The sequence below is a fragment of the Stegostoma tigrinum genome, chromosome 13, assembly GCF_030684315.1.
Source record: "Stegostoma tigrinum isolate sSteTig4 chromosome 13, sSteTig4.hap1, whole genome shotgun sequence".
In the NCBI taxonomy this organism is placed as follows: Eukaryota; Metazoa; Chordata; class Chondrichthyes; order Orectolobiformes; family Stegostomatidae; genus Stegostoma; species Stegostoma tigrinum.
The window spans coordinates 18,235,928-18,262,412 of NC_081366.1; the positions used below are offsets into that span (position 1 = coordinate 18,235,928).

The 26,485-nt window shown below is 43.1% G+C and overlaps 1 protein-coding gene across 4 annotated transcripts in view; it reads right to left on the reverse strand.

The window, feature by feature from the left end:
- LOC125458114 (vascular endothelial growth factor C-like) overlaps nucleotides 1-26,485 on the reverse strand; it is a 77,612-nt gene that overhangs the window by 23,477 nt on the left and 27,650 nt on the right. For all 4 annotated transcript variants that reach the window (XR_009446607.1, XM_048543016.2, XM_048543015.2 and 1 more), the window contains exons 2-3: nucleotides 11,232-11,442; nucleotides 9,121-9,311 (exon numbers count right to left, since the gene is read on the reverse strand). Coding sequence is in view for 3 of the 4 variants with exons in the window: in XM_048543016.2 (XP_048398973.1) it covers nucleotides 9,121-9,311; nucleotides 11,232-11,442 (402 nt within the window). In the remaining variant the exon portion in view is untranslated. The remainder of the gene's footprint in view (nucleotides 1-9,120; nucleotides 9,312-11,231; nucleotides 11,443-26,485) is intronic.

The following is a 26,485-nucleotide window of genomic DNA, read 5'->3' on the forward strand; positions in this document are numbered from 1 at the left end:
TTTAAGCCATAGCCATTACTCCCACTCTGTTTCAATGTTTTAGGGTTTTGAATATTTCACCAAGTTAAAAACGTCTGCTTGTCCTTCACAAACCGATCTCGCTCCTCCCTCATCTACTTCCAATATCTCAATCTCTGTCCTGTCAAGAGCAACATGGGAAATGCAGGTTCAGCACATTGGGAAACGCTGAAAACCACATCGTACATCCAGCATTGGTTGAGTTAGAAGGCCATCAGCAATTCATTCATGGAGCCTGGATGTTGGTAGCCAGGCCAGCATTTATTGTACATTCCAAATTCACCTGGAAAAGATAATGATGAGCTGCCTTATTCATCCGACAAATCTTGAGGTGCAGGAACACCACAGTGCCGTTAGGCAAAGAGTTCGAGGATTTTGAACTAGCAACAGTGAAGAAACAGAATGCTGTTTCAATTCAGATGTGCATAGCAATGATACTATTGAATGGCAGAGCAGGCTAGAAAGGCCAGGTGGCCTATTCCTGCTCCTAGTTCTTATGTTCAAGTGCTTGAACATAAAACTAGGAGCAGGAATAGGCCACCTGGCCTTTCTAGCCTGCTCCGCCATTCAATAATATCATTGCTGAACTTTTCATGGCCTCAGTTTCATTTAGCCACCCTCTAACCACAACTCTTAGTTCCTTTACTGTTCAAACAATTATTTATCTTGACTTTAAAAACATTCAATGAGGAAGCCTCAACTACTTCACTGAGCAGGGAATTCCACAGATTCTCAATCCTTTGGCTGACAAAGTTCCTCCTCAATTCGGCCATAAATCTGCTCTCCCTTATTTTGGGAGGCTCTGCCCTCTTGTTCTAGCTTCACCCACCAGAAAAACACAACTTCATTGCTTCTTTCGTATCTACTCCCTTCAAAGTTTTATATGTTTCTATAAGTTTCCTCCGTCGCGCTTCTAAATTCCAATGAACATTGAACAGTACAGCACAGTACAGGCCCTTCGGCCCACGGTGTTGTGCCAAATTTTTGCCCTAATCCTAAGGTCTATCTAACAGCACAGTACAGGCCCTTCGGCCCACGGTGTTGTGCCAAACTTTTGCCCTAATCCTAAGGTCTATCTAACAGCACAGTACAGGCCCTTCGGCCCACGGTGTTGTGCCAAACTTTTGCCCTAATCCTAAGGTCTATCTAACTTCCACCCCTACCTTATACTATTATCCACATGCCTATCTAATAGCCGCTTAAATGCCCCTAATGAGGCCGACTCCACTACCCTCTCCGGCAATGCATTCCACGTCTCTACCACTCTCGGAGTAAAGAACCTACTTCTGACGTCTCCCCTATATCTGCCTCCACTCATTTTAAAACCATGCCCCCTCGTAATGGGTATCTCCACCTGAGGAAAAAGTCTCTAGCTGTCTACTCTATCTATATCTCTAATCATTTTGTACACCTCTATCAAGTCACCTCTCATCCTTTGTCATTCTAAAGAGAAAAGCCCTAGCTCTCTCAACCTTTCCTCGTAAGACCATCCCTCTGTTCCAGGCAACATCCCAGTAAATCTCCTCTGCACCTTTTCCAATGCCTCCACATCTTTCCTTTAATGAGATGACCAGAACTGAACACAATACTCCAGAGATAATGGGACCTGCAGATGCTGGAGAATCCAAGATAACAAAGTGTGAAGCTGGATGAACACAGCAGGCCAAGCAGCATCTCAGGAGCACAAAAGCTGATGTTTCGGGCCTAGGCCCGTAACGTCAGCTTCTGTGCTCCTGAGATATGCTGCTTGGCCTGCTGTGTTCATCCAGCTTCACACTGTTATCTATAATACTCCAGATGTGGTCCAACCAGGCTTTTGTATAGCTGGAGCATAACTTCACAGCTCTTGAACTCAATCCTTCCATTAATAGAGCTGACACACCATACACCTTCTCAACAGTTCCATCCACCTGGGTGGCAGCTCTCAGGGAACTGTGGACACGAACCCCAAGATCCCTCTGCTCCTCCACACTGCCAAGAATCTTTCCGTTAACCCTGTATTCTGCTTTCAAGTTTTTTCTTCCAAAATGAATGACCTCACACTTTTCAGGGTTAAACTCCATCTGCCACTTCTCTGACCAGCTCTGCATCCTATCAATGTCCTTTTGTAACTTAGAACAGCCCTGCGCACTGTCCACAATGCGATCCACCTTCGTATCGTCTGCGAACTTATTAATCCACCCTTCCACTCCTTGATCCAAATCATTTACAAAAATCACAAATAGAACAGGACCCAGGACAGATCCTTGTGGCACACTACTCACAACTGAGCACCGTGTTGAATATTTTCCACCCACTACCACCCTTTATCTTCTAAAGGTCAGACAATTCTGAATCCAATCTGCCACACTTCGCCCTATCCTATGCCTCCTTACCTTCTGCATGCTTATCATGGGGAACCTTACTTAAATCCATGTGTACCACATCCACTGCTCTACCTTCATCCATGTGTTTGGTCATCTCTGCAAAGAGCTCAGTAAAGTTTGTGCAGCATGATCTGCCCCTCACAAATCCATGCTGACTATCACAAATCAAACTGTGCCTTTTCAAGTGATCATAATTCCTATCTCTCAGAGCCCTTTCCAATAATTTTCCCACCACTGACGTAAGACTAACTGGCCTATAATTTTCAGCGTTATCCTTATTCCCTTCATTGAACAAGGGAATGACATTTGCATCTCTCCAATCTTCCAGCACTATACCTGTTGTGAGGACAAAAAGATCATCGCCAAAGGCCTAGCGATCTCTTCCCTCACTCCCCACAGAGTCCTTGAATAAATCCCATCAGGCCCAGAGGACTTACCTATCTTTAAATTCCTCAAAATCCCTAGCACATCTTCCTCACTAACAGCGACCTCCTCTAGCCTCCCTGCCTGTTTCACACTGTCCTCCTCTACAACTAGCTCCTTCTCAGTTGTGAATACCCAAGAAATGTATTTGTTAAGGAGCTCTCCTATCTATTTATGCTCCGTTCACAAATTCCCTTTACAATACTTGATCAGCCCTACCCTTTCTCTGGTCATTCTCATGGACAAGCATATGGATGTACATGGAATAGTGTAGGTTAGATGGGCTTCAGATTGGTATGACAGGTCGGCAAAACATCGAAGGCCGAACGGCCTGTACTGTGCTGTAATGTTCTATGTTCTATGTTCTATGTTCTTATTCCTCACATATGTATAAAAAGCCTTGGAGCTTTCGTTGATCCTATCTGCCAAGGTTTTCTCATGCCTCCTTATTGCTCTCCTAAGTTCTTTCTTCAGTTCCTTCCTGGATAACTTATATCCCTCTAGAGCCTTTTCCATTCCTTGTTTCCTAACCCTTGTATAAGCATCCTTCTTCCTCTTAACCAGTCATTTTACCTCTCTTGAGAACCAAGGCTCCCTCACTCGACTGTATGTTCCCTGCCTGCTAGGGACAAACATAACGAGCACACGCAGTATGCATTTCTTAAACAATCTCTACATTTCAATAGTGCTCTTCCCTGACAGCATCTGTTCACATTTTATGTTACCCAGTTCTTGCCGAACAGAATTGCAATTACCCTTCCCCCAATTATAAACCTTACCCTGCTGTATGTACCTATCCTTTTCCATGAATACTGTAAAAGCAACAGAGTTATGATCACTATCGCCAAACTTGGCCCGGTTTGTTGCCAAGCACCAAATCCAAAGTGGCCTCTCCTCATGTTGGTCTATCTACATACTGTGTCAGGAATCCTTCCTGAACATACTGGACAAAATACACTCCATCTAAACTATGACAACTAAAATGTTTCCGATCAAAATTTGGAAAGTTGAAGTCACCCAAGACTACAACCCTGTGACTTCTGCACTTTTCCAGTATCTGCTTCCCAATCCCCTCTTCCACTTCTCAGCAACTATTAGGGGGTCTGTAAATAAACCCCAACAAAGTGACTGCTCCTTTCTTGTTCTTGACCTTAACCCAAACTGAACATGTTCTTCCTCTCACCTATCCCCTCCTCCCACCTCCCACCTCAAGCCGCACCTCCATTTCCTACCTACTAACCTCATCCCGCCTCCTTGACCTGTCCGTCCTCCCCAGACTGACCTCTCCCCTTCCTACCTCCCCACCTATCTTCTCCTCTATCCATCTTCGGTCCACCTCCCCCTCTCCTGCCCCATTTTCTGATGAAGGGTCCAGGCCTGAAACGTCAGTTTTTGTGCTCCTAAGATGCTGCTTGGCCTTGGCTGTGTTCATCCAGCTCTCAGATTCTCCAGCATCTGCAGTTCCCATTATCTCTAGACTCTGTAGACATTCTGGTCGCCATATTACCAAAAAGATGTGGATGCTTTGGCGAGGGTGCAGAGGAGGTTCACCAGGATGTTGCCTGATATGGAGGGTGCTAGCCATGAAGAGAGGTTGAGTAAATTAGGATTATTTTCATTAGAAAGCCGGAGATTGAGGGGGGACCTGATTGAGGTCTACAAAATCATGAGAGGGATAGACAAGGTAGATGGCAAGAAGCTTTTTCCCAGAGTGGGGGACTAAATTACTAGAGTTCAACATGAGAGGAGGAAAGTTTATGGAAGATATGCTTGGAAAGTTCTTTACACAGAGGGTGGTGCCTGGAACGCGTTACCAGGGGAGGTAGTAGACACAGACACGATAGTGTCTTTTAAAGATATATCTGGACATGTACATGGATGGGCAGGGAGCAAAAGGATACAGACCCTTAGAAAATAGATGACTGCTTTAGACAGAGGATCTAGATTGGCACAGGCTTGGAGGGCCGAAGGGCCTGTTCCTGTGCTGTAATTTTCTTTGTTCTTTGTATATCATTCACAAACTGCCTTTCAGTAGCTGCTATACTAGCCCTGATGAACAATGCCATTCCCCCGCCTCTTTTTCCACCCTCCCTATTTCTTTTAAAGCATCTAAATCCTGGAACATCCAACAACTATTCCTGTCCCCGAGTTACCCAAGTTTCTGTAATGGCCACAACGTCATAGTTCCAAGTGCTGACCCATGCTCTAAGTTCATCTGCCTTATTTCTAATACTTCTAGACTTGAAGTATACACATCTCAAACTATCTTGGTGTCCATGATTACGCTTCATCGACCACATTTCTTTATTAACAACCTCACTCCCTGTTGTGTCTGTTGGAAGGATGAATACCTCACCCTCAGAATTACAAATCTGGTTCCCCACCCCCTGCCAATCTAGTTTAAACCATCCCGTACAGGTCGAGCAAATGTCCATCCCAGGATATTTGTGCCCTTCCAGTTCAGGTGCAACCCATCCTTACTGTACAGGTCCCACCTTTCCCAGAATGTGCTCCAATAATCCACATAATGGAAGCCCTCCCTCCTACACCAGCCCTGTAGCCACGTGTTAAGCTGCACTGTCTCCCTATTTCTTAGCTCGTTATCATGTGGCATTGGTAGTAATCCAAAGATAACCACCCTGTTCAGCTTCCAACCTAACTCCCTGTGCTCGTTTTTCACATTCTCTATCCTTTTTCTAACAATGTCATTGGTACTGATGTGTACCATGACTGCTGGTTGCTCACCCTTCCCCTTAAGGATCCTGAAGAAACGATCCGAGGCATCACAGACCCTGGCACCTGGGAGGCAACATACCATCTGTTCATCTTGTTCACCTCCACAGAACCACCTGTTTATGCCTGTTACTATTGAATCCCCCATGACAATTGCTCTCCTATTCTCCCCCCTCCCTTCTGTGCCACAGGGCCAGGCTCAGTGCCAGAGACCAGTCCGTTATGGCCTTCCCCAGTAGGTCGTCCCCTCAAACAGTATCCAAAACAGTATACTTATTATTGAGGGGAACGGCCACAGGGGATCCCTGCACTGTCTGCCTATTCCCTTTCCCTTCCTGACAGTCACCCAGCTACCTTCTTCCTGTACCTTGGGTGTGACCACCTCCCTGTAACTCCTCTCTATCACCCCCTCAGCCTCCCAGATGATCCAGAGTTCATCCAGCTCCAGCTCCAGTTCCCAAACGCCGTGTTTGAGGAGCTGGAGTTGGGCGCACTTCTCGCAGGTGAAGTCAGAGGGGACCCCAGTAGTGACCCTTACCTCCCACATCCTGCAAAAGGAGCATGCAACTGCCCTCGCTTCCATTCCTTGTACTCCAGATTTCCAGAAGAATTTTTAAAAAGCCTTACCTTACCCAACCGTCAATAACACATAACATAATCCCTGTCTTTTCAGCCTCTCCTCATAAGCCAAGCCTCTCAACTCTGGAATCAACTGAATGAATCTCATCTGCACCCTCTTCTGTGCCAGTACATCCTTTCTCAAGTAAGGAGACCAAAAGTGTACGCAGTACTCAAAGTGTAGCTCACCAGCACCATATACAGCTGTAACATAACCTCCATGCTTTTAAACGCAATCCCTCTAGCAATGAAGGACAAACTTCCATTTACCTTCTTAATTAACTGTTACACCCGCAAACCAACTTTGTGATACATGCACAAGGACAACCAGGTTTCTCTGCACAGCAGTTTTTTACCATTCAAGTAATAGTCCCTTTTACTGTTAATCCTATGAATGTGGATGACTTACACATTTATCACAATGAATTCAATCTGCCAGACCTTTGCCCACTCACTTAAACTGTCTATACCCCACTGCAAACTTTCAGAATCCTCTGCATACTTTGCTCTACCACTCATCTTCATGTCAATCTCAAACTTTGATATATTACACGTGGACAAGCAAAGCAGCGGCAGGCACAGGAGTTCCTAGAAGCCTGGTACTCCACGAAGAAAGCTGTCAACAAACACACAGAACTCGACCCCATATACACTCCACTGCGAAGGAAAATGAGAAGTAAGGTAATCCAGCTCAATGGGCTCCAGAATTTAAAAACCAGGCAGGAAAACACAACGGCGCTTCATCAAAGGCTGCATCGATGATGTTATCCAGCAGGGTAATGAAACATCTGCAGAACAGCAACAAACCAGCTCGGTGAGCCAACCAACCACATCACCCACAACCCGAGCTACAAATCTACTCCAAAATATTACACATGGTCCCAAACTCCAAATCATCCATGTAAATTATAAACAATTGCAGTCCTAGCACTGATCCCCGAGGCATACCACTAGCTTGCCAATCCGAAAAGCACTTATTTATCCCCACTCTTTGCTTCCTGTTGGTTACCCAATCCTCTATCCATACTAATACATTGCCCGCAACACTGTGCACCTTTACCTTATACAGCGGCCTTTTGTACGGCACCTTGTCAAAAGCCTTCTACTGGGTCCTCATTTCCCATTGCACTCATAATGTCTTCAACTCACGGCTAATGACAAATGCTACGGGTCTTCCAGTAATAATACTGAAGACTCATGCTTCAGAAACTGCCATCCCACTAGCCAAGTTGTACCAGTACAATTATAGCACTGGCATCTACTTCAAAATATGGAAAATCATCCAGCAAAACAAATACATTCTGACTAATTACTGCCCCAATTTATTTTCAAGCTATCATCAATCCTGCTATTAAGTGGCACAAATTCAGCAATAATCTACTCATTGATAATCAGTTTGGTTTCTGCAAGGCTACTGCTCATTACAGCTTTGACCCAAACAAAGACGAAAGAGTTGAATTCCAGATGTGAAGTGGGAGTCATTACCTTTGACATCGAGGCAGCATTTGCCCAAGTGTGACATAAAGGAGCCCAAATAAAAATGAAGTCAATGGGAATCAAAGTGAAACCTCTCCGCCGTTTGGAGTCATATCTAAAACAAAGGAAATAAAATGTGAGGCTGGATGAACACAGCAGGCCAAGCAGCATCTCAGGAGCACAAAAGCTGACGTTTCGGGCCTAGACCCTTCATCAGAGAGCTGATGAAGGGTCTACGCCCGAAACGTCAGCTTTTGTGCTCCTGAGATGCTGCTGGGCCTGCTGTGTTCATCCAGCCTCACATTTTATTATCTTGGAATCTCCAGCATCTGCAGTTCCCATTATCTCTAAAACAAAGGAAGATGGTTTTGATTGTTTGACATCATTCGTTTCAGTCCCAGGATTTTACAGAGGAGTTCCTTGGGGTAATGTCGTAGAGACAACCATCTTCATCAATAGCTTCCCTCCAACATAAGATTGGGTGTTGTGATTTACACCGATAATTGCACAGCGTTTAGTACCATTTGCAATTTCTTGTATAGGGAAGCAGCCCACATTTGCGTACAGCGGGGCAATATTCAAATTAGATTAAAAAGTAGCCCTATCAAAGGTACAGGTTGTGACTAACAGCAGAGCATTTAATTATCTCCCATTGACATTCAATGACATGACTGTCACCAAACCCTGAACCATCAACCTCTTAGGGTTCCTATTGGGCAGAAACTGAACAGGACCAGCCTTATAAAGAAAACGGCTACAAAAGCAGGTCAGAGGCCGGGAATTCTACTTGAGGTAATTTGTCTCCCGACACTCCCCAGAGTCTGTCGAACACCTATAAGGCACAGATCAGGACAGTGGTGGTAGAATTCTCTGCACTTAGCTGGATGCATGCAACATCAACAACACTCAAGATGCCTGGCTTTATTTAAGACTGGACAGCTCTTTTGATTGACATCCCATTCACTACCTTAAATATTCACTTGTTCCACCACAGCTGAACATGTACCGTGTACAAGTTGCACTGTAGCAATCTGCCAAGTTTCCTTCAGCAACACCATGGAAACCTGGAACTGTGTCATCTGGAAGGAAGAGGTGCAAATGACATAGAAACACGATTTTATGCAACTTCTCCACACCACACAGCATCCTGACTCGAAATAATGTCATCATTCCTTCACAGTCACTGGATTAATATCCCCTAAACATCTTCTGAGCAGCAGTGTGGGTGCACATACATGGGTTGCAACACTTAAGAAGGTGGCTCAGCACCTCTTTTGAGGTCGATTAGGAATGGACAGTAACTACTGGCCTTGGCAGTGACAGACATATTCTAAGAAATTGTATAAAACATATGAGTGACTGGGAGTTGCCAACGTCATTGATTTGACTGCTGAGCCTCTGACACACCAACAGCGAATAAAAATTTCAGACCATCAAGTCAAGCTATGCAACATTTCAAAGTGACTTGATCGGAAGAATTACTTACTGTCTTACTCACGTACGAAGTACTGATGTTAACACACTGTAGTCCCTCGCTGTTGCAGCAGCCTCCACATCTGTGGATAGACACACAGGGAGGTTTGTAGAACTTGTTTGTGGCAGTCCCAAGCTCTTTCCCCACATCCAAGCACACTTCTCTAGGCTTACACTGAGTCTTTTCCCATTCAAGTTCAACATCTGTCAAATGATTTAGTTTGGTTATTAGTTGCTTATTATGAAACATGCATTTAAATAAACTACTTAGAACAGCAGATAGTTTGCAGGATCTTTTACAGGGAAAGGCAAAGGTTATAAGTCAAATCATTAAGTCTCACTTCAAAACGGAACCGATTCTAAAGTGATAATGGGAACTGCAGATGCTGGAGAATCCAAGATAATGAAATGTGAGGCTGGATGAACACAGCAGGGCCAGCAGCATCTTAGGAGCACAAAAGCTGACGTTTCGGGCCTAGACCCTTCTAAAGTATTGCCTTCCTACTGTTACAAGTTATTTCAGATTTTATAGAAATAATTATAGCAGATACTGTTTCCTTCTAAAAGGAAGGAGAGATGCTTTGAAAGTACCCCTATCCTCATCATGGAGACAGTAGGAACTGCTTTCTGAAGTTTCTGAAGAAGGGTCTAGACCAGAAACATTAGTTTTCCTGCTCCTCTGATGCTGTTTGGCCTGCTGTGTTTATCCAGCTCTACTCCTTGTTATCTCCTATTCTCATCATCATCCTTTCATTAGAAATGCTCTAAATAATTACAGATTTAAGAGAAAGCAACTTGCATTTATACAGTTCCTGCCAGCATGAGCTGCGCATAACCTGCTATGTGAGGAACTGACATGAGTGGGAAGGCCATGAAACTGGCTAATGACATTTTCACACTCTGTGAAGGTGTATATTAACATATTGTTGTATAGAAATAGGAACTGGCCATTTCCCCTCTTGAGCTCTCTCAGCATTCATTAAGATGACAGCTGAATTCCAAAATCTTTCCTGCTTAACACGTAGATTTGAACACAGTAGGATGCCAGATAAGTTGGGGGCCAGTTGTGTAGGGTGCCAAATTGTAAGTGGGTAACTGTGCCAAGTGGTGAGGTGCTAGGGTGTAAGGTAAGCGATGCAGTGTTTCAGACAGTTTGGGGAGGGTGGCAGAAGTTGGGTCTACTGGAGTGTGGGTTAAATAATGGGTGTTGGACCTGGTCATTTCAGGTCCGACATCAGTGGGAGGAGAAGGGGCTGAGGTGGGAGGAAAGGTTGGGACATGGTCTGTGTGTTACATGTGTTTGGGTGGAGATGTAGCTGGGAGTGAGTGGAATAAATGCAAGGCATGTTGAGTATTTGGAGAGGCAGTGACCTAGTAGTAGTATTGCTGGACTGTTAATCCAGAGACCTAAGTGATGTAATGGTGACGTGGGTTCAAATCCCGCTACAGCAGATGGTGGAATTTGAACTCAATAAAAATCCAAAATTAAGAAGAGTCTAATGCTGACTATGAATCGATTGTCATCTGCTTCACTACGGTCTTTTAGGAAAGGAAACTGCCATCTTACACGGTATGGCCGACATGCGACTCCAGACCCACAGCAATGTGGTTGGTCTTAACTGCCTTCTTGGAAATTAGAAATGGGCAATAAATGCTGCCTAGCCAGTTATGCCCTTGTTCCATGAATAAGTTTTAAAAATTTACTCAGGGATTAGACTTTGTACTTAATTGTCTAGCTTTTCCTGAGTAAATGTTCTACTTCAGTTCATCTCAACTATCCAAAGTCTCAGATTTAAATGATGCCTTTTATGGATGGAAGATGCAGGCAATAGCCCCGCAGAAATTACACTCTGTTGAGTAATGCCTTTGGACTGTGCCACAAGGGGGATTCCGCAGGGTTCCTTGTGTAACTTCATTCAATGCTAGAATAGTGACTGTCTGGCCTTCGGAAAATGTGGGCTTTTCTCTGCATTACAACGGTGACAGTACTGCAGAAATATTTTATTGGCAGCTTCTGGGTGATTCTGAGTTTGATATAGACCATATAACTGCACAAAATATGCAACAAATTTGCTTTTCTTTCGTTCAGCAGCCAACAATAAACGAAGCATTAATGTTGCTCACTTTTTATATCTTCATCTTGCCACGACAGTGTAAATGCTGCTGCCTCCTTCCACTCCTTTTCTTCAGCCTCTGTCATTTCCCGCTGGACCATGTGAATTCTCCTTTGCAGACATTCATGGATCTTCCTGTATTCTGGATAGAAAATGTCCATCAGCTCTGTGACACTGGACGCCGACCTCAGTTGGTCCTCCAGTTCGCTGCTGGCCTGGCCCTGGAAGGAGAAGCTTGCAGTGAATCTAACACAGCAAACACAGGAAGTACAGAGTGAGCAGCCTGTTCAGTTAGGGTCTAACAGATTAACCTTGGGATAAAAACACTGCTGTCAAAACAACCCTTCCTGCTTGACTGAGTCTTTTCAATTCCCCAGAAGTCAAAAAATTCACAACCTAGGGTACACAGGGAGCATTTTACTTCAAGCAAACAAAATCACAGTCAACCTACTACCAGGGGACAGAAATCAGGCAAAGTTGAAAGGGAAATGTGAAATGAAACATCAAATTGTTAAGTGGAGAGTGCATGATGTTAAATGGCAAGAGTGTATCAGAATGTAAGAGTCACGGCAAGATTAATATTAAAGTATTAGACAAAAACAGCGTATGAATAGCTATCAGGGCATCAAGGGATACGGGGAGAAGACACAAGAATGGGGTTGTGAAATATATCAGCTATGGTCAAATGGCAAAGCAAACTTGACAGGCCAAACTGCCTAATTCTGCTCCTATACCTTATGGTCTTACCTGTAATGAACAGGGTATAGAATCATAGAATCCCTACTGCGTGGAAACAGACCATTCAGGGTCCATCGAGTCCATACAGATCCTACAAAGAGCATCCCACCTAGACCCAAACCCCTACCCTATTCCTGTTACCCTGCATTTCCCATAGCTAATTCACCTAGCCTGCAAATCCCTGAACTGTGGGAGGAAACTGGATCACCTGGAGAAAGCCCACACAGACACAGCGAGACTGTGCAAACTCCATCCAGACAGTTGCCAAGGGTGGGATCAAACCCAGGTCCCTGGTGCTGTGAGGCAGCAGTGCTAACCACTGTGCCACCCTCGGTGGAAAAAAGATTGTAAACCTCCTGTGTTTTTGCACCACTTATTCTATCTCAAAAAAATGAGTTCTTCATTGATGTATCTCAAGTGGCAAACATAAGAGGAGTAAAGAGGAAGAAGATTGGCACCAACTGGACAGGTCTTCTGAAGAGCTGGCACAGATAGAATGGACCAAAGACACTGATTTTTCGACTGCTGAACTGCAGAAATATATTTGACGTTAATCAGAGAACAAGATTTCCCTTGATGGTTTTGTAGTCTCTAAGGAAGCACAGGCCTAATATGTGTTTCCCATGGTTGTGCGGCTCTGTTACTTTGTGACTAATTATGCACGTAATTATGTGTCTCACACCAAATTAGGGTATCTCGATTTGTGTATGAATGGCTGCGACATGACAATGCATCCCTATTTGCATAATTGACTGATCCTTGATAACTGTGCCCTGCGAATGTATAGCCAATTGTTCCCTTTTGATGCACCCTCCTAGTTTCTGTCTAATTCCTTCAATACTGCTGCAGCCTATGTAGCTAACTGACAGATGTGTTGGTGCGAAAGTAGCAGGAACTGCAGATGCTGGAGAAGCCGAGATAATAAGGTGTAGAGCTGGATGAACACAGCAGGCCAGGCAGCATCAGAGGAGCAGGGAGGCTGTCGTTTCTTCAGAAGGAGGGTCTAGGCCCAAAACATCAGCCTTTCTGCTCATCTGATGCTGCTTGGCCAGATGTGATGGTACAATCCTTTAAGTTGGGGCTGACTAATAGAATGGAGAGTCACATTACTGTGCGACTGACTAATGCCACAGTCCTACTCTTAATGGGCTAACTGATACGAGATTACAACAGCAACGGGTTTTAAGGTCATATATCTGGGTGGGCCGTTTCCCCATGTAAATGTAAACAAAAGCAGAATTCCCATGGATTGACATCATTGCCAGTATTAGCGATCATTTAATGTGTGTGGGTGGTTTAAATCAGAATCCCTCCAACCAGTTTAGAAGCTCCAATGAAGAAGTGATTAAGTTTATTTTAAAATAAATGGAATTACTTGTTGCCCTCCACATTATTTGGGCAGTGGATGGAACAGTGTTTGGGAGCAGTTTTTTTTAAAAAGCAGCAGAAGAATCATGCCACCTAAGCATATGGCAGGATGCTGAAGTGGGTTCCACAGCTGGAGGCCACCTGCATTTTCAGCCATGTTTCGTAATTATTTGGCATCGCCAATAAGAAACAGAAATTCAGGGAGCAGTGGTCCTTCATGTTTGTAGCTGTCATGGACCTCATAGCATAACACCACTGCAGCACAAATTCCCACCTGCACTCCCCATGCTCAATTTGATGTTCTGACTGCAAATGGACTACTCCCTTTCCATTCAACCTTTCTTACAGTGCAAGAAAATGTAAACTGCAATCTCTTGTTTCTAGCCCTATCACTGTTTCACTACCTGATGCCACAACTGTTTTTTCGTTCGCAAGGTGGATGAACACAGCAGGCCAGGCAGCATCAGAGGAGCAGGAAAGTTGTTATTTTGAGTCTGGATCCTTCTTCAGAAATGGGGGTGAGTAAGGGGCTCTGAAATAAATAGAGAGGGGGAGAGGCGGTGATTGAAGGTGGATAGTGGAGCAGATAGGTGGAGAGAGGACAGAGAGATGAAGGAGGCGGTGATGAGGCTAGTAGAGGTGAGGCAATTGGGGGTATGGGTTGGTCAGTGAGGTGGGAGGAGCAGATAGGTGGGAGAAAATTTAGAAAAGTCAAGGAGGTGGGGACAAGTGGGGAGGCTGGTCTTGGGATGAGATCGGGAGTAGGGAGATTTTGAAGTTTGTAAAGTCCATATTGAGACCATTAGGTTGTAGGGTTCCCAGAGGAAATATGAGGTGCTATTCCTTCAGTTTTTGGATGGCATTGTTGTGGCACTGGAGGTGGCCCAGGATGACATGCCATCCAAGGGCTGGGACAAGGAGTTGAAGTGGTTCGCGACTGGGCGGTGCAGTCATTTGTACTTAACTGAGCTTTTTGAAGAAGTGACAAAGAAGATTCATGAAGGTTGAGCAGTAGACATTGTCTATATGGACTTCAGTAAGACATTCAACGAGGTTCCTCATGGTAAACTGGTCAGCAAAAAGTTAGATCACATGGAATCCAGGTGGAGCTAACCAATTTGATACAAAATAGCTTGAAGTTAGGTGACAGAAGGTAGTGGTAGTGAGTTGCTTTTCGTTATTTAGATAAATGATATGGATGTCAATATAAGAGGTACGGTTAATAAATTTACAGATACAACCAAAATTGGTGTAGTGAACAGTGAAGAAGGTTATCCCAGAGTTTTGAGACCTTGATCAGATGGGCTAATGGGCCAAGGAGAGGCAGATGCATTTTGGTAAGGCAAACCAGCGCAGGACTTGTAAACATAATGGTAGGGTCCTGGGGACTACTGCGGAACAAAGAGACTGAAGGGTGCAAGTGCACAGTTCTTTGAAAGTGGAGTCACAGGTAGGCAGGGTGGTGAAGCTGGCATTTGGCATGCTTGCCTTCATTGATCAGTACATTGAGTATGGGAGTTGGGATGTCAGGACATTGGTGAGGTCACTTTTTGAATATGGCATTCAATTCTGGTCTCCTTGCTACAGGAAGGATGTTCAAGTTGAAAGAGGTCAGAAAAGACAAGGATGTTGCCAGGGTTGGAGAGTTTGAGCTATAGGGAGAGGCTGAAGACACTGGGGCTATTTTCCCTGGAGCATTGGAGGCTGAGGGGTCATCTTATCGAGGTTTATAAAATCATGAAAGGCATGGATTGGGTGAATAGCCAAGGTCTTTTTTCCGGGGTTGTGGAGTCCAAAACAAGAGGACCTAGCTTTAAAGTGACAGGGCAAAGACTTAAAAGGGGCCTGAGGGATCACGCAGAGGGTGGTGCATGTTGGAAACAAACTGTAAGAGGTGGTGGTGGAGGTTTGTACGACTAGAACATTTAAAAGGCATCTGGATGGGTATATCAATAGGAAGGGGCTAGATGCATATGGGGAAAATGCTAGCAAATGGAACTAAATCAGTTCAGGATACCTGGTCCACATCAACAAGTTGGACCAAAGTACTGTACTGTATAATTCAATGACTTCATAAATGTACTTCACTGGAATGTGAAGCATTTTGAGACATACTAAACATGAGGCCAGCATAAGTTTATTCTTTTTCTATCAAGCTGAAATCTTTTGATTAAGTCAATGATACCTTGTCAAGGTGATGAAAGGTGCAGTCAAGGCAATTTTAGTTTCAACTGAAAAGTTTAGTTGGCTGCAGATGAAATGCTGAACTAGTCCTGTCAACATAATCACCAACCTAATTTCTTTAACGTGTTATTTTGTGTGCGTGGTGTTATGTTACGCTTCTCCTTTTTAATTGACTGAATTTAGACAAAGGCCTCTTCTGTCAGGCAGAAGATACAGAAGCTTGAACACACGCACGAACAGGTCCAAGAACTGCTTCTCCCCTGGTGTTATTAGACGGGTGAATGTTGATCTTGCTTTGGCAATCTGCTGTGCAGTGTAACCTGTATGCCTCTCTCCAAGCACCTTTTGATCTCTACGTCCTTGTTTGCTATGATCTGCCTCTACTGCTCACAAAACAAAGCTTTTCACTGTACTTAAGTACATGTAACTACAATTAAATCAAATCAAATAAAGTGACCAAGAATGTGAATAACAAAGGCAGCAGTGAGGTATCAGTCAGCTTGCCTTGAAACAGAAAAATATTCAGTGCAGAAATGGAAATGAAATTCATGCCAAGATCTCTCTACAGATTCATTTCATCCCAATGTTGCTGTAGTGCCTTTGATTAAATTGCACAACATCTCTGTGGAAAAAGAAAGAAGGAAGTGAAAATTTATCGTGTACTTCACAACCTCAGAATATCCCAAAACATTTTCCAAATAATGAAATACTTCTGAATGTCGTTCAATACAAGAAACACAATGAGCAAATATATTTAATTTAGTAATGATCCTGAAATTCTGAGTTTTTTTATTCACTTGAGGGATTGTGAATGTCTCTGGCTAGCCAGCAGTTGTTGCCCCACTCTAGTTGCTCTTGAGAAGATGATGTTGAGCTGCCTTCCTGAGATGCTGCAATCTATAACCTGCAGGTTGGCCTGCAATGTCCTTCAAGCGAAAATTCCAGGATTTTGATTCAGTGAGAGGGATTCAGCGAACTTGTAGGGGTGGGATTCCCATCCTTGATGCTACCCTCCTAGATAGAAGTGGTAGTGGGTTTGGAAGGTGCTGTCTGAGGAACTTTGGTGAATTTTGACAGTCCATCTTGTAGATAGGACACACTGCTGCTACCTAGCATTAGTGGTGGAGGGAGTTGATGCTGGTGGATGTAGTGCCAATCAGGTGGGCTGTTTTGTCTTGGATGGTGTCAAGCTTTTGGAGTGTTCTTGGGGCTGCAGTCATTCAGGCAAGTGGGGACGATTCCATCACACTCTTGATTTGTACCTTGTAGATGGTGGGCAGGCTTTAGGGAGTTAGGAGGTGAGTTACTTGCTGCTGTATTCCTAGTCTGAGACCCGTCCTTGTAGCCACTGTGTTTATGTGGCAAGTCTAGTTCACTTTCTGGTCAATGGTAACCACCAGGAAATTGAAAATGGGGGATTCAGAGATACACTTGAGTGTCAAGGGGTGGTGGTTTGATTGTCTACTATTGGAGATGGTCATTGTCTGGCATTGTGTTGCATGAATGTTACTTGCCAGTTGTCACCCCAAGCCTGGATAGTGTCCAGATCTTATTGCATTTGGCCATAGACTGCTTCAATATCTCAGGAGTTGCGAATGGTGCTGAACATTATGCAATCATTGAACATCCCCACTTCTGACCTGATGGAGGGAAGTTCATTGATGAAGCAGCTGAAGATGGCTAGGCCTTAGAGACTATGCTTAGGAACTCTTGCAGAGCTATCCTAGAGCTCCAACCATCACAACCATCTTCCTATGTATCAGGTATAACTCCAACCAGCAGATAGTTTGTCCCCAGTTACCCATTGATTCCAGATTTGCTCATGCTCCGAGATGCCACACTCAAAGTGGCCTTGATGTCATTCTCACCTCACCTGTAAAATCAGGTCTTTTGTCCATGTTTGAATCAAGGCTGCGATGAAGCTAGAAGCTGAGTGGCCCTAGAGGAACCCAAACTGGGTGTCACTGAGCAGGTTATTGCTGAGCAGGTGCTACTTGATGGCACTGATGATGACACCTTTCATCACTTTACTGATGCTTAAGAGTAAACTGATGGGGTGGCAATTGGTTTGGTCCTGTTTTTTGCCTACAGGACATACTTGGGCAATTTTCCAGAGTGTTGGAAAGATGCCAGCATTGTAACTGTACTGGAAGAGCTTGGCTAGGAGAGCAGCATGTTCCGGAGCACAAGTCTTCCATACTACTGTCAGAATATTGTCACGGCCCATAGCGTCTGCAATATCCAATGCCTCCAACCGTTCTTGACATCACACATTGCGAATTAAATGGGCTGAAGATATTATTTAACACCTCTGGAGCAGCTGGGACTTGAACCCAGGCTTCCAGCTCTTGTGGTACAGTCCTTGACGTATTCAAAGCACAGTGCACCATACGGAAGCTAATAGTCTTGTCGAATCTCCATTGATTCCAAGAAGCCACAGCTATAAACAAATAGTTAATAATCAAGAACATAGCCATACCACAATTTATTACACAGATGATTTTGAAAGGATTTCAGTGGTTAATAACAGTAGATTATATATCACCAAAAATTATTTTTGGAAACTTATATCGTGACCAACATCTGGTCTTTCTTTGTCACAGGAGTAAAGGAATGCGAGTGAATCAGCATGTGTGATTTAGTCTTCAGATTTAATATAAAGCACGAGGCATGTTTGTGTCATTAACAGAACAAATTATTGCTGAACAGACCCACTTCCAATTCTAACTGCCAACAGATCCAGTAACATTAACTAGAGACAGGCTTTTCATTCATTGTGCTGCTCCTTTCGGAAATAATGCAGGAAAAAAGCTCTTGCACACAAGGATAATAAATGTAGGCAATAGAAATATCCAAAGAGCAATAGAAATTAGAGAACACGGAAATTGAGGCAGTTTGATCAGACCTGAGGAACAATTCACTCATGGTGTGTCTGATCTGGAAATGTCTGAAGGACAAATGAGTAAATAAGGAGAGAATAGGGCCTCTTAAGGATCAACATGGCCATCTACGTGTGGAACCACAGGAAATGGGTGTGATACCAAATGACTATATTGCATTAGTATTTACCATGGAGAGGGGAATGAAAGCTAGGGAACTTGGGGAGGTAAATAGTGACATCTTGAAAAGAGTTCATATTACAGAAGGGGATGTTTTGGAGGTCTTAAAGCGCATTAAAAAGGTAGACAAATCCCCAGTTATTTCCCAGAAATTTGTGGGAAGCTAGGGAAGAGATTTCTGGGTCCCCTGTTGAAATATTTGTATCATCAACAGCCACAGGTGAGGTGCAGGAAGACTGGAGGTTGGCTATCGTGATGCCACTACTTAAGAAAGTCTGTAAGGAAATGCCAGGGAACTATAGACCGGTCAGCTTACAGTGAGTTGTTAGAAGAAATTTGGAGGGACAGGGTTTACATGCATTTGAAGGGAAAGGAGTGATTAGAGATAGTAAACATGGCTTTGCACATGGGAAATCATGTCTTATTAACTTGACTGAGTTTTTTAAAGAGGTGACAAAGAATGATGAAGGCAATGTAGTTGACGTCATCTATGTGGACCTTTGCAAAGGTTCCACGTGGTAGATTGAGTAGTAAGGTTAGATCACATGGAATCCGGGGGGAGCTAGCCAATTGGATATAAAATTAGCTTGAAGGTAGGAGACAGAGCATAGCGGTAGAGGTCTGCTTTTCAGGCTAGAGGCCTGTGACCAGCGGTATGCCGTAAGGATCCAGTGCTGGGTCCACTGCTTTATACCATTTATATAAATGATTTGGAAATGAATATGGGAGGAATGGTTAGTAAGTTTGCAGATGACACCAGAATAGGTTATGTTGTGGACATTGAAGAAGGTTATCTCAGAGTACGACAGGACCTTGATCAGATAGGTCAATGGACTGATGTGCGGAAAATGGAGTTTAGATAAATGGGAGATGCTGCATTTTGGGAAGGCAAACCAGGGCAGGACTAAAAGTTAATTGTAGTGCCCTGGGGAGCGTTGCCAAACAAAAAGACCTAGGGGTGCAGGTGCATAGTTCTTTGAAAATGGAGTCACAGATAGACATTGTGGTTAAGAAGGGGTTTGGTACACTTGCCTTCGTTGGTCAGTACATTGGTGTATAGGAGTTGGGATGTCATGTTGCAGCTGTACAGGATGACATTGGTGAAACTAGTTTTACAACACTGTATACAATTCTGGGGGTTGCCCTTCCATAGGAATGATGTTGTTAAACTTGACAGGGTACAAAAAGAAAATTTACAAGGATGTTGCCAGATTGGGAGGATTTGAGTTATTGGGAGAGGCTGACTAGGCTGGAACTGTTGTTATCTGGAGCATGACGTTTCAGAGGTTTAAAAAGTCATGAGGGGCATGGACAGGGTGAATAGCCAAGTCCAAGACGAGAGGACCTAGGTTTAAGGTGAGAGGGGAAAGATTTAAAAAGGGCCTGAGGGGTAACTTTTTCACACAGGGGGTGGCACATGCATAGAACGAGCTGCCAAAGAAAGTAGTGGAGGCTGGTACAATTACAACATTTAAAAAAACATCTGGATGGGTATATGAATAGGAAGGATTTAGCAGGACATTGGCCAAATGCTGGCAAATGGGCCGAGGTCAGATTGGGATGTCTGGTCAGCACGGACAAGTTAGATTGAAGGGTCTGTTTCCATGCTGTATGACGATGGCTTTATGACTTGAAATCATCACCAATGACAATGATAAGGTAGAAAATGCAAACGAAAGAATTTTAGATGTCACTGAGTCTCATAATAACAGCAGAGTCACCAGCTCCCCCCATAACGGCTCAGCACAGCTGTAATGACAAAGCTACAGTGGCTCCCGAGGGTCCAAATTCCAGTGTCACTGATTGTCTTACAGCAGCTTCAGAGAACTCGAGGCTGATCCAGAGTAACCCCAAATGGTTACTAGTTCTCTGGAGCCATCTGCTGCCTTTTGACCTCACTCCAGCTGACCATAATGCTCACTATGCTATCACATTCATACTCGTGTGCATTCCAGATGACTGCTTATTTGAAGCAATGTGACAGACATGCAAACTGCCTTTGTGGAACATTTAAATGGACTTATAACACAGGAAACATTCTCAACCTAAAGTAAATAGTTGCATTGAGATTTGGGATTTATTAGAGATATTTAAATGAGATATAAAATCTCTGCTAATTGATTGTGATTGCATCTATGTACAAGACAAGGTAGACAATCTAAGCAGCATAATACCAATAGGTTTAATAATACAAATAAAAAACATCAAGTATTACGCAGAAAACTGAGGGAGAGAAACTCTGCATCACCCCTTAGACCGTATGTATTTAAATGATTATCCTTTTTCAGTAGACATGTCAGCTACACCCAGATGGCTGAAGGTCAATTATTCTAAATTCTACATCAGATTTGCTAAAGAAAACTTAGTTTGGAGCCAATGTGGCATGCACACAATTTTGACAATGATTCATAGTGAGTATTACCATCCTATTGGGCCCATGGATGTTCATTGCAAGTTGGTCAAACCAGTACAGTGTGATCCAATTTCTAAGCCAAGTTGTACCTCTCCGACCAGCCAGTAACTGGATCCAAAGGAAAACCCAGGCTTTCAGATAAAGACTCACATGTTCATTTATCCCTCAGGATAACGTATCATTGCAAAGATTGTGTCAAGTATGAAAATAAAGGCAAACACATCGGATAGTTTTTGAAAATTGATCTGAACTTTATTTGAATGTTATTCTTGGCTATAGGCCTTTTAGCGATTGAGAAAAATTGAGCTATTTTCTGTTTCAGCTCCGGACAGTGGAAGTGAATGAGGAACGATTAATCGAGTAGATGCATTGTTCAGCACTCTGTTTAGGTCTGGTACACATTTGAGCTTTTCAGTGAAATATAATCATTGACTTCCGTTAGCTAGCTGGAAAGAATGACTAATTAGCAAAGTTTAGTCTGTACACTATTTATAGTTCATTAGCCATATGGAGATAATAAAGCCTTATAAACATTTTAAATTAACTTTCACCATCATAGAATTGCTGCAGAAAGAGGCCTGTTGACTTGTCGAGTCTGCACTGGCTCTCTGAACAGCATTCCACCTGGATCCACTCCCCCGACCCATAAGCACACATTTCCCACAGTTAATCCACCTCGCCTGCACATCCCTGGATACCATGGGTAATTTAGTTTCGTCAATCCATCCAACCTGCACATCTTTGGACTGCGGGAGGAAACCAGAACACCCGGTAGACACCCAAACAGACACAGGCAGAACATGCAAACTCCACACTGGCAGTCACAGAAGACTGGAATCAAACCTGCATCCCTGGCATGGTCAGGCAGCAGTGCTAACCACTGAGTCACAGTACCACCCAGTTCAGACTTTCTACATTTTCTACCATGCAAGTTACCTGGTGCCTGGCCCTGGCTGTCTTAACAGAGTAGTAAGTCTTGTAAAAGCCAAAAAAACCCAGCACATGCTGTGAATCAAAAACTGCTGGAAAAGCTCAGCAGGTCTGGCAGCTTCTGTGGAGAGACATTAGAGCTAATGTTTCAGGTTGAGCGATTTCTCCTCACTCGAACCAAAACATTAACACTGATTTCTCTCCACAGATATTGCCAGACCTGCTGAGCTTTTCCAGTGACTCCAATCCCTTTGTATCTCCCACTATTTGGGGAAGTGGTTAGGTAATCTCTGCCTGACATGTAGTCTCCGCAAAAATATGGCCAAGACTAGAAATTCCCAGTGAAGGGAGTCTCTCATTTCTGTAGAGTGAGCAGTACCTCAGTACAAAGACATCGCTGCCCAGTAATTTTGCAGAAACAATTATTTTAAGTGTGTCTTTGTGTTTAACGTATTTAATTAATTCTTGGTGTTGGTGTCAGCTCTGAATTCATTTTTTAAAGTAAAATCCTTTATATAATTGGCAAAGCAAGCAGTGGAGAAAGGAGATTTTCTTTAAACGGAGTTATGATGATCTAAGTAGTGCTTGAAAGGGTGATACAGCAAGAATTGAATAGTAATTGACAATGGATATGATAGAGTAATACAGACAGGAAACAGGCCTTTCAGCCCAAATTAGTCCATGCTGACCCTGGTACCCAGATAGCTCAGATAGCTCCAACTGCTTGCATTTGATCCATATCCCTCTAAATCCTTCCCATCCATGTACCTATCCAAATTTAAGTGTTGCTATTGTACCTGCCTCAACAACTTTCTCTGGCAGCCCACTCCATATATGGACCACCCACTGCATGAAGAAGTTTCCCCTCAAGTCTTTCTTAAATCTATCCTCTCTAGTTTTCAATTCCCCATCCCTATGCATTCATCCTATCTATGCCCCTCTGGATTTTACATACCTCAATAAAGGTCATCCTCATTCTCCTACGTTCCAAGGAATAAAGCTCTATCCTCTCCCTATAACACAGGCCTACTAGTCCTGGCAACATCCTTGTAAATCTTCTTTGCGCACTTTCCAGTTTAACTATGTCTTTCCTATACAAGGTGACAAAACTGTACACAATACTCCAAGTGCAGCCTCACCAATGACTTATACAGCTGTAACACAATGCCCCAACTCCTATATCCAATGCCTTGATCGATTAAGGCCAGCAATATTCTTGAAAGAGACATTTACAGGGATTTGTGATTAGGATAGATGAGTGAGACTAACTGCAATGGTCTTTCAAAAAAACAGTACAGAACCAACAGACTTAAATACTGAGGAATTCTGCATTCTGAGGAAGAGTTGAACCAAAACGTTATCTCCGATTTCTCTCCACAGATGTTGCCAGATCCATTGAGCTTTACCAGCAACTTCTGCTTTAGTTTTTGATTTACAGAATCCGCAGTTGTTTTGGATTTTAGAGTTAAATAGTTCCTCAATTCTGAATTTACAACTTTGTGCAAGGTGCTCCTACTTTGAGGGTGCCATGAGAAAATATCTTACAGATATTTCGCAAATTACGACACTGTACATTCTTTAAAATAGATAGGAATTTATGATTTGCACAGCAAATTTTAAAAGGTATTCATATATATGTGAAACATATTTTCAGCTAATGTACATCATTTGTTTCATCTGTTCTTTGTGCTCTGTATTGTATTGCTTTGATGGTTTATTCACTCCTGTAATTTATTCCTATCACCAGCTGACAGCTAAATAACCACTCCTCTGGAGAGAGGGCCTCACCCCACGCACTCATCCTAAATCCCTCAGCATCTACTGGATAACAAAGTGTGAAGCTGGATGAACCCTTCATCTCTCTCTCTCTGATGAAGGGTCTAGGCCCGAAACGTCAGCTTTTGTGCTCCTGAGATGCTGCTTGGCCTGCTGTGTTCATCCAGCTCCACACTTTGTTATCTTGGATTCTCCAGCCTCTGCAGTTCCCATTATCTATGATCAGCATCTACTGGAATTGGTTTCACAGCTATAGTTCTTCCCTAACTCCATATGCAGAATCCTTTGGGATCTTTCAATCCACCAAAGACAGAACATGGTGCTGCTATTTAACTTCTCATATAATAGGGCAACGTTTCCGATGGTACTATACTGAAACCTTCTTTAGGAAGAATGTAAAAGGAAAACTTATGATTGTAGAATGAGGATCAGTTTTGGTTTTAGTGACGCACCCAATTACAGAATCAACTATAATAATCCGGGAAATCTTATGATGCAGCAGGAGCCCAATAGCCCATCACGTTCAAACCAACATCATAATGCCATACACCTGACATTTACCCCATACATTTCTAGATTAGATGAGATTCCCTACAGTGTGGAAACAAGCCCTTCAGCCCAACAAGTCCACACTGGCCCTTGAAGCATCCCACCCAGACCCATCCCCCTATAACCCACACACCCCTGAACACTACGGGCAATTTAGCATGGCCAATCCACCTAATCTGCACATCTTTGGACTGTGGGAGGAAACTGGAGCACCCAGAGGAAACCCACGCAGACGCGGGGAGAATGTGCAAACTCCATACAGACAGTCGCCTGAGGTGGGAATCGAACCCCAGTCCCTGGTGCTGTGAGGCTACAGTGCTGACCACTGAGCATCATACCACCCCAAAGCATTATTTCTATTCAAATAGTCATCCCATGCCCTCTTGAATTAAACCTACCTCCTTCAGACTTCCAGACCCAAACCACTCAGTGTGAAGATTTTTCTCTCATGTCACTTTGCTTCTTTTTCAAGTCAGTTTAAATCTGTGCTCTCTCATTTTCAATTCTTTTATAAGTGGGAATATTTTCTCCACATCTACTTAATCCAAGCCCCACTGATTTTGAAAACCTCTATTGAAACCTTCTCTAAGCAGAACAGTCCCACCCCTCCAATCTATTCTCATGAAACTACCATCATAAGTTTCTCAACCTGAAATCATTCTTGTAAATCACTTCTGCACTATCCCTAATGTATTCACATCCTTCCTATAAAAGGTGTTGCCCAGAACTGTACATAGTATTCCAACAGATCTCTAACAAGTGTTTTACATAATTTCAGCATCACCTCTGTTCTTGAACACTCTGCGCCTATTCATAAAGCTTGTCCACCCACTCTGTCAATGTCTTTTTGCTGTTGTAAGTTGACATCCTCACAGTTTGCAATGCTTCCAAGAGTTATGTTATCTCAAGCTTTGAAACTATCTCCTGCACACCAAGATAATGGACCATTATATATATCAGGAAAAGGTCACAATGCCAGGAAATTCCAAAACAAACCATCCTCCAGCCCAAAAAATATCCATGGGCCATAAACACAGAACGCTGGAGAATCTCAGCAGGTTATAGCAGACACGAAATGTTAAGTCTGCTTCTCTCTCCATATATGCAACTAGACCTGTTGTGTTTCTTCCGCTGTTTGCTTCTGATTTCCAGCAGCACAGCATTATGCTTTTATCCATGACACATGACTACTTTTCCTATCACCCAGTCAATTCTGTATCCACAATGTGACAAAGTTTTTTTATTCCATGAGCTATAATTTTTCTCACAAATCTATTGCATGACAGTGTATTGGACACCTTCTGAAAGTCCTTGTTAACATCATCATTAGCATTACCCCTCATCGAAAACAATCTCCAAAAATCTCCAGCAAGTGAGATTAAAACAGCTTCCTTTTAGAAATCTAGTTTGGCTCTCCATCATCACGCCACTCTTTATCATGTGACTACTAATTCTGTCCTGAACAAAGAACAAAAGAAGGTTGGAAAAGCTCACTGAATCAAGCAGTATCTGTCTCTCTCCACACAGTCTGTGATTTGATTGATCAACTTGGTCATCAGTACTGAAGAAAAACAGAAGTATGGAAGTTTTTTTCCAGCAGAAGGGGTTAGGGGATAGGAAGAACAAAGAAGATCTGTTTACAGTCCAGAGGATATTAAATACCAAAAGAATTAATGATCCCACAGCTTACAAAAAGTGGTAATAAATAGAGTGAAACAATTTAGTTTGTGTCCAAATGAAATGCAAATCGCTCCATAAAAAGCAAGCAAGAAAAGAATCATCTCTTCAGAACTGAATCCAGAATAGAATTGCAGAAACAAGAAACCTTGGATTCTTTGCCAACTTTTATTTCAATTCTTATATTCTTAAAATATGAACAAGTCTCAATGAGATCATGCATTGTATTGACCAGAAGGATGCCTTTCCTATATTTAAATCAGTTGAATGCCTCAACTAGATTCCATTCCTTTAATTTTTCATGGATATCCATGATTATGTAAACTGTGAATATTACTTGAGGCAATTGGATGGAATAGTTTGTGAATCAGATATTGTGAGAGCCGAGGATAATGCAGCTGATGTAACTATCTGTATCAATAACTGTATTGAATTCCATTCCTTCCTCATGTGGTCTGCCTCAGAAATGGTCCCAAGTAAGTTTATCCTAGTGATATAAATTACCACTTTACTAGTTAAAGAAAAATAACATGTAACGATGATTTGAGAATCATTCTTTTTAAGTTTCTA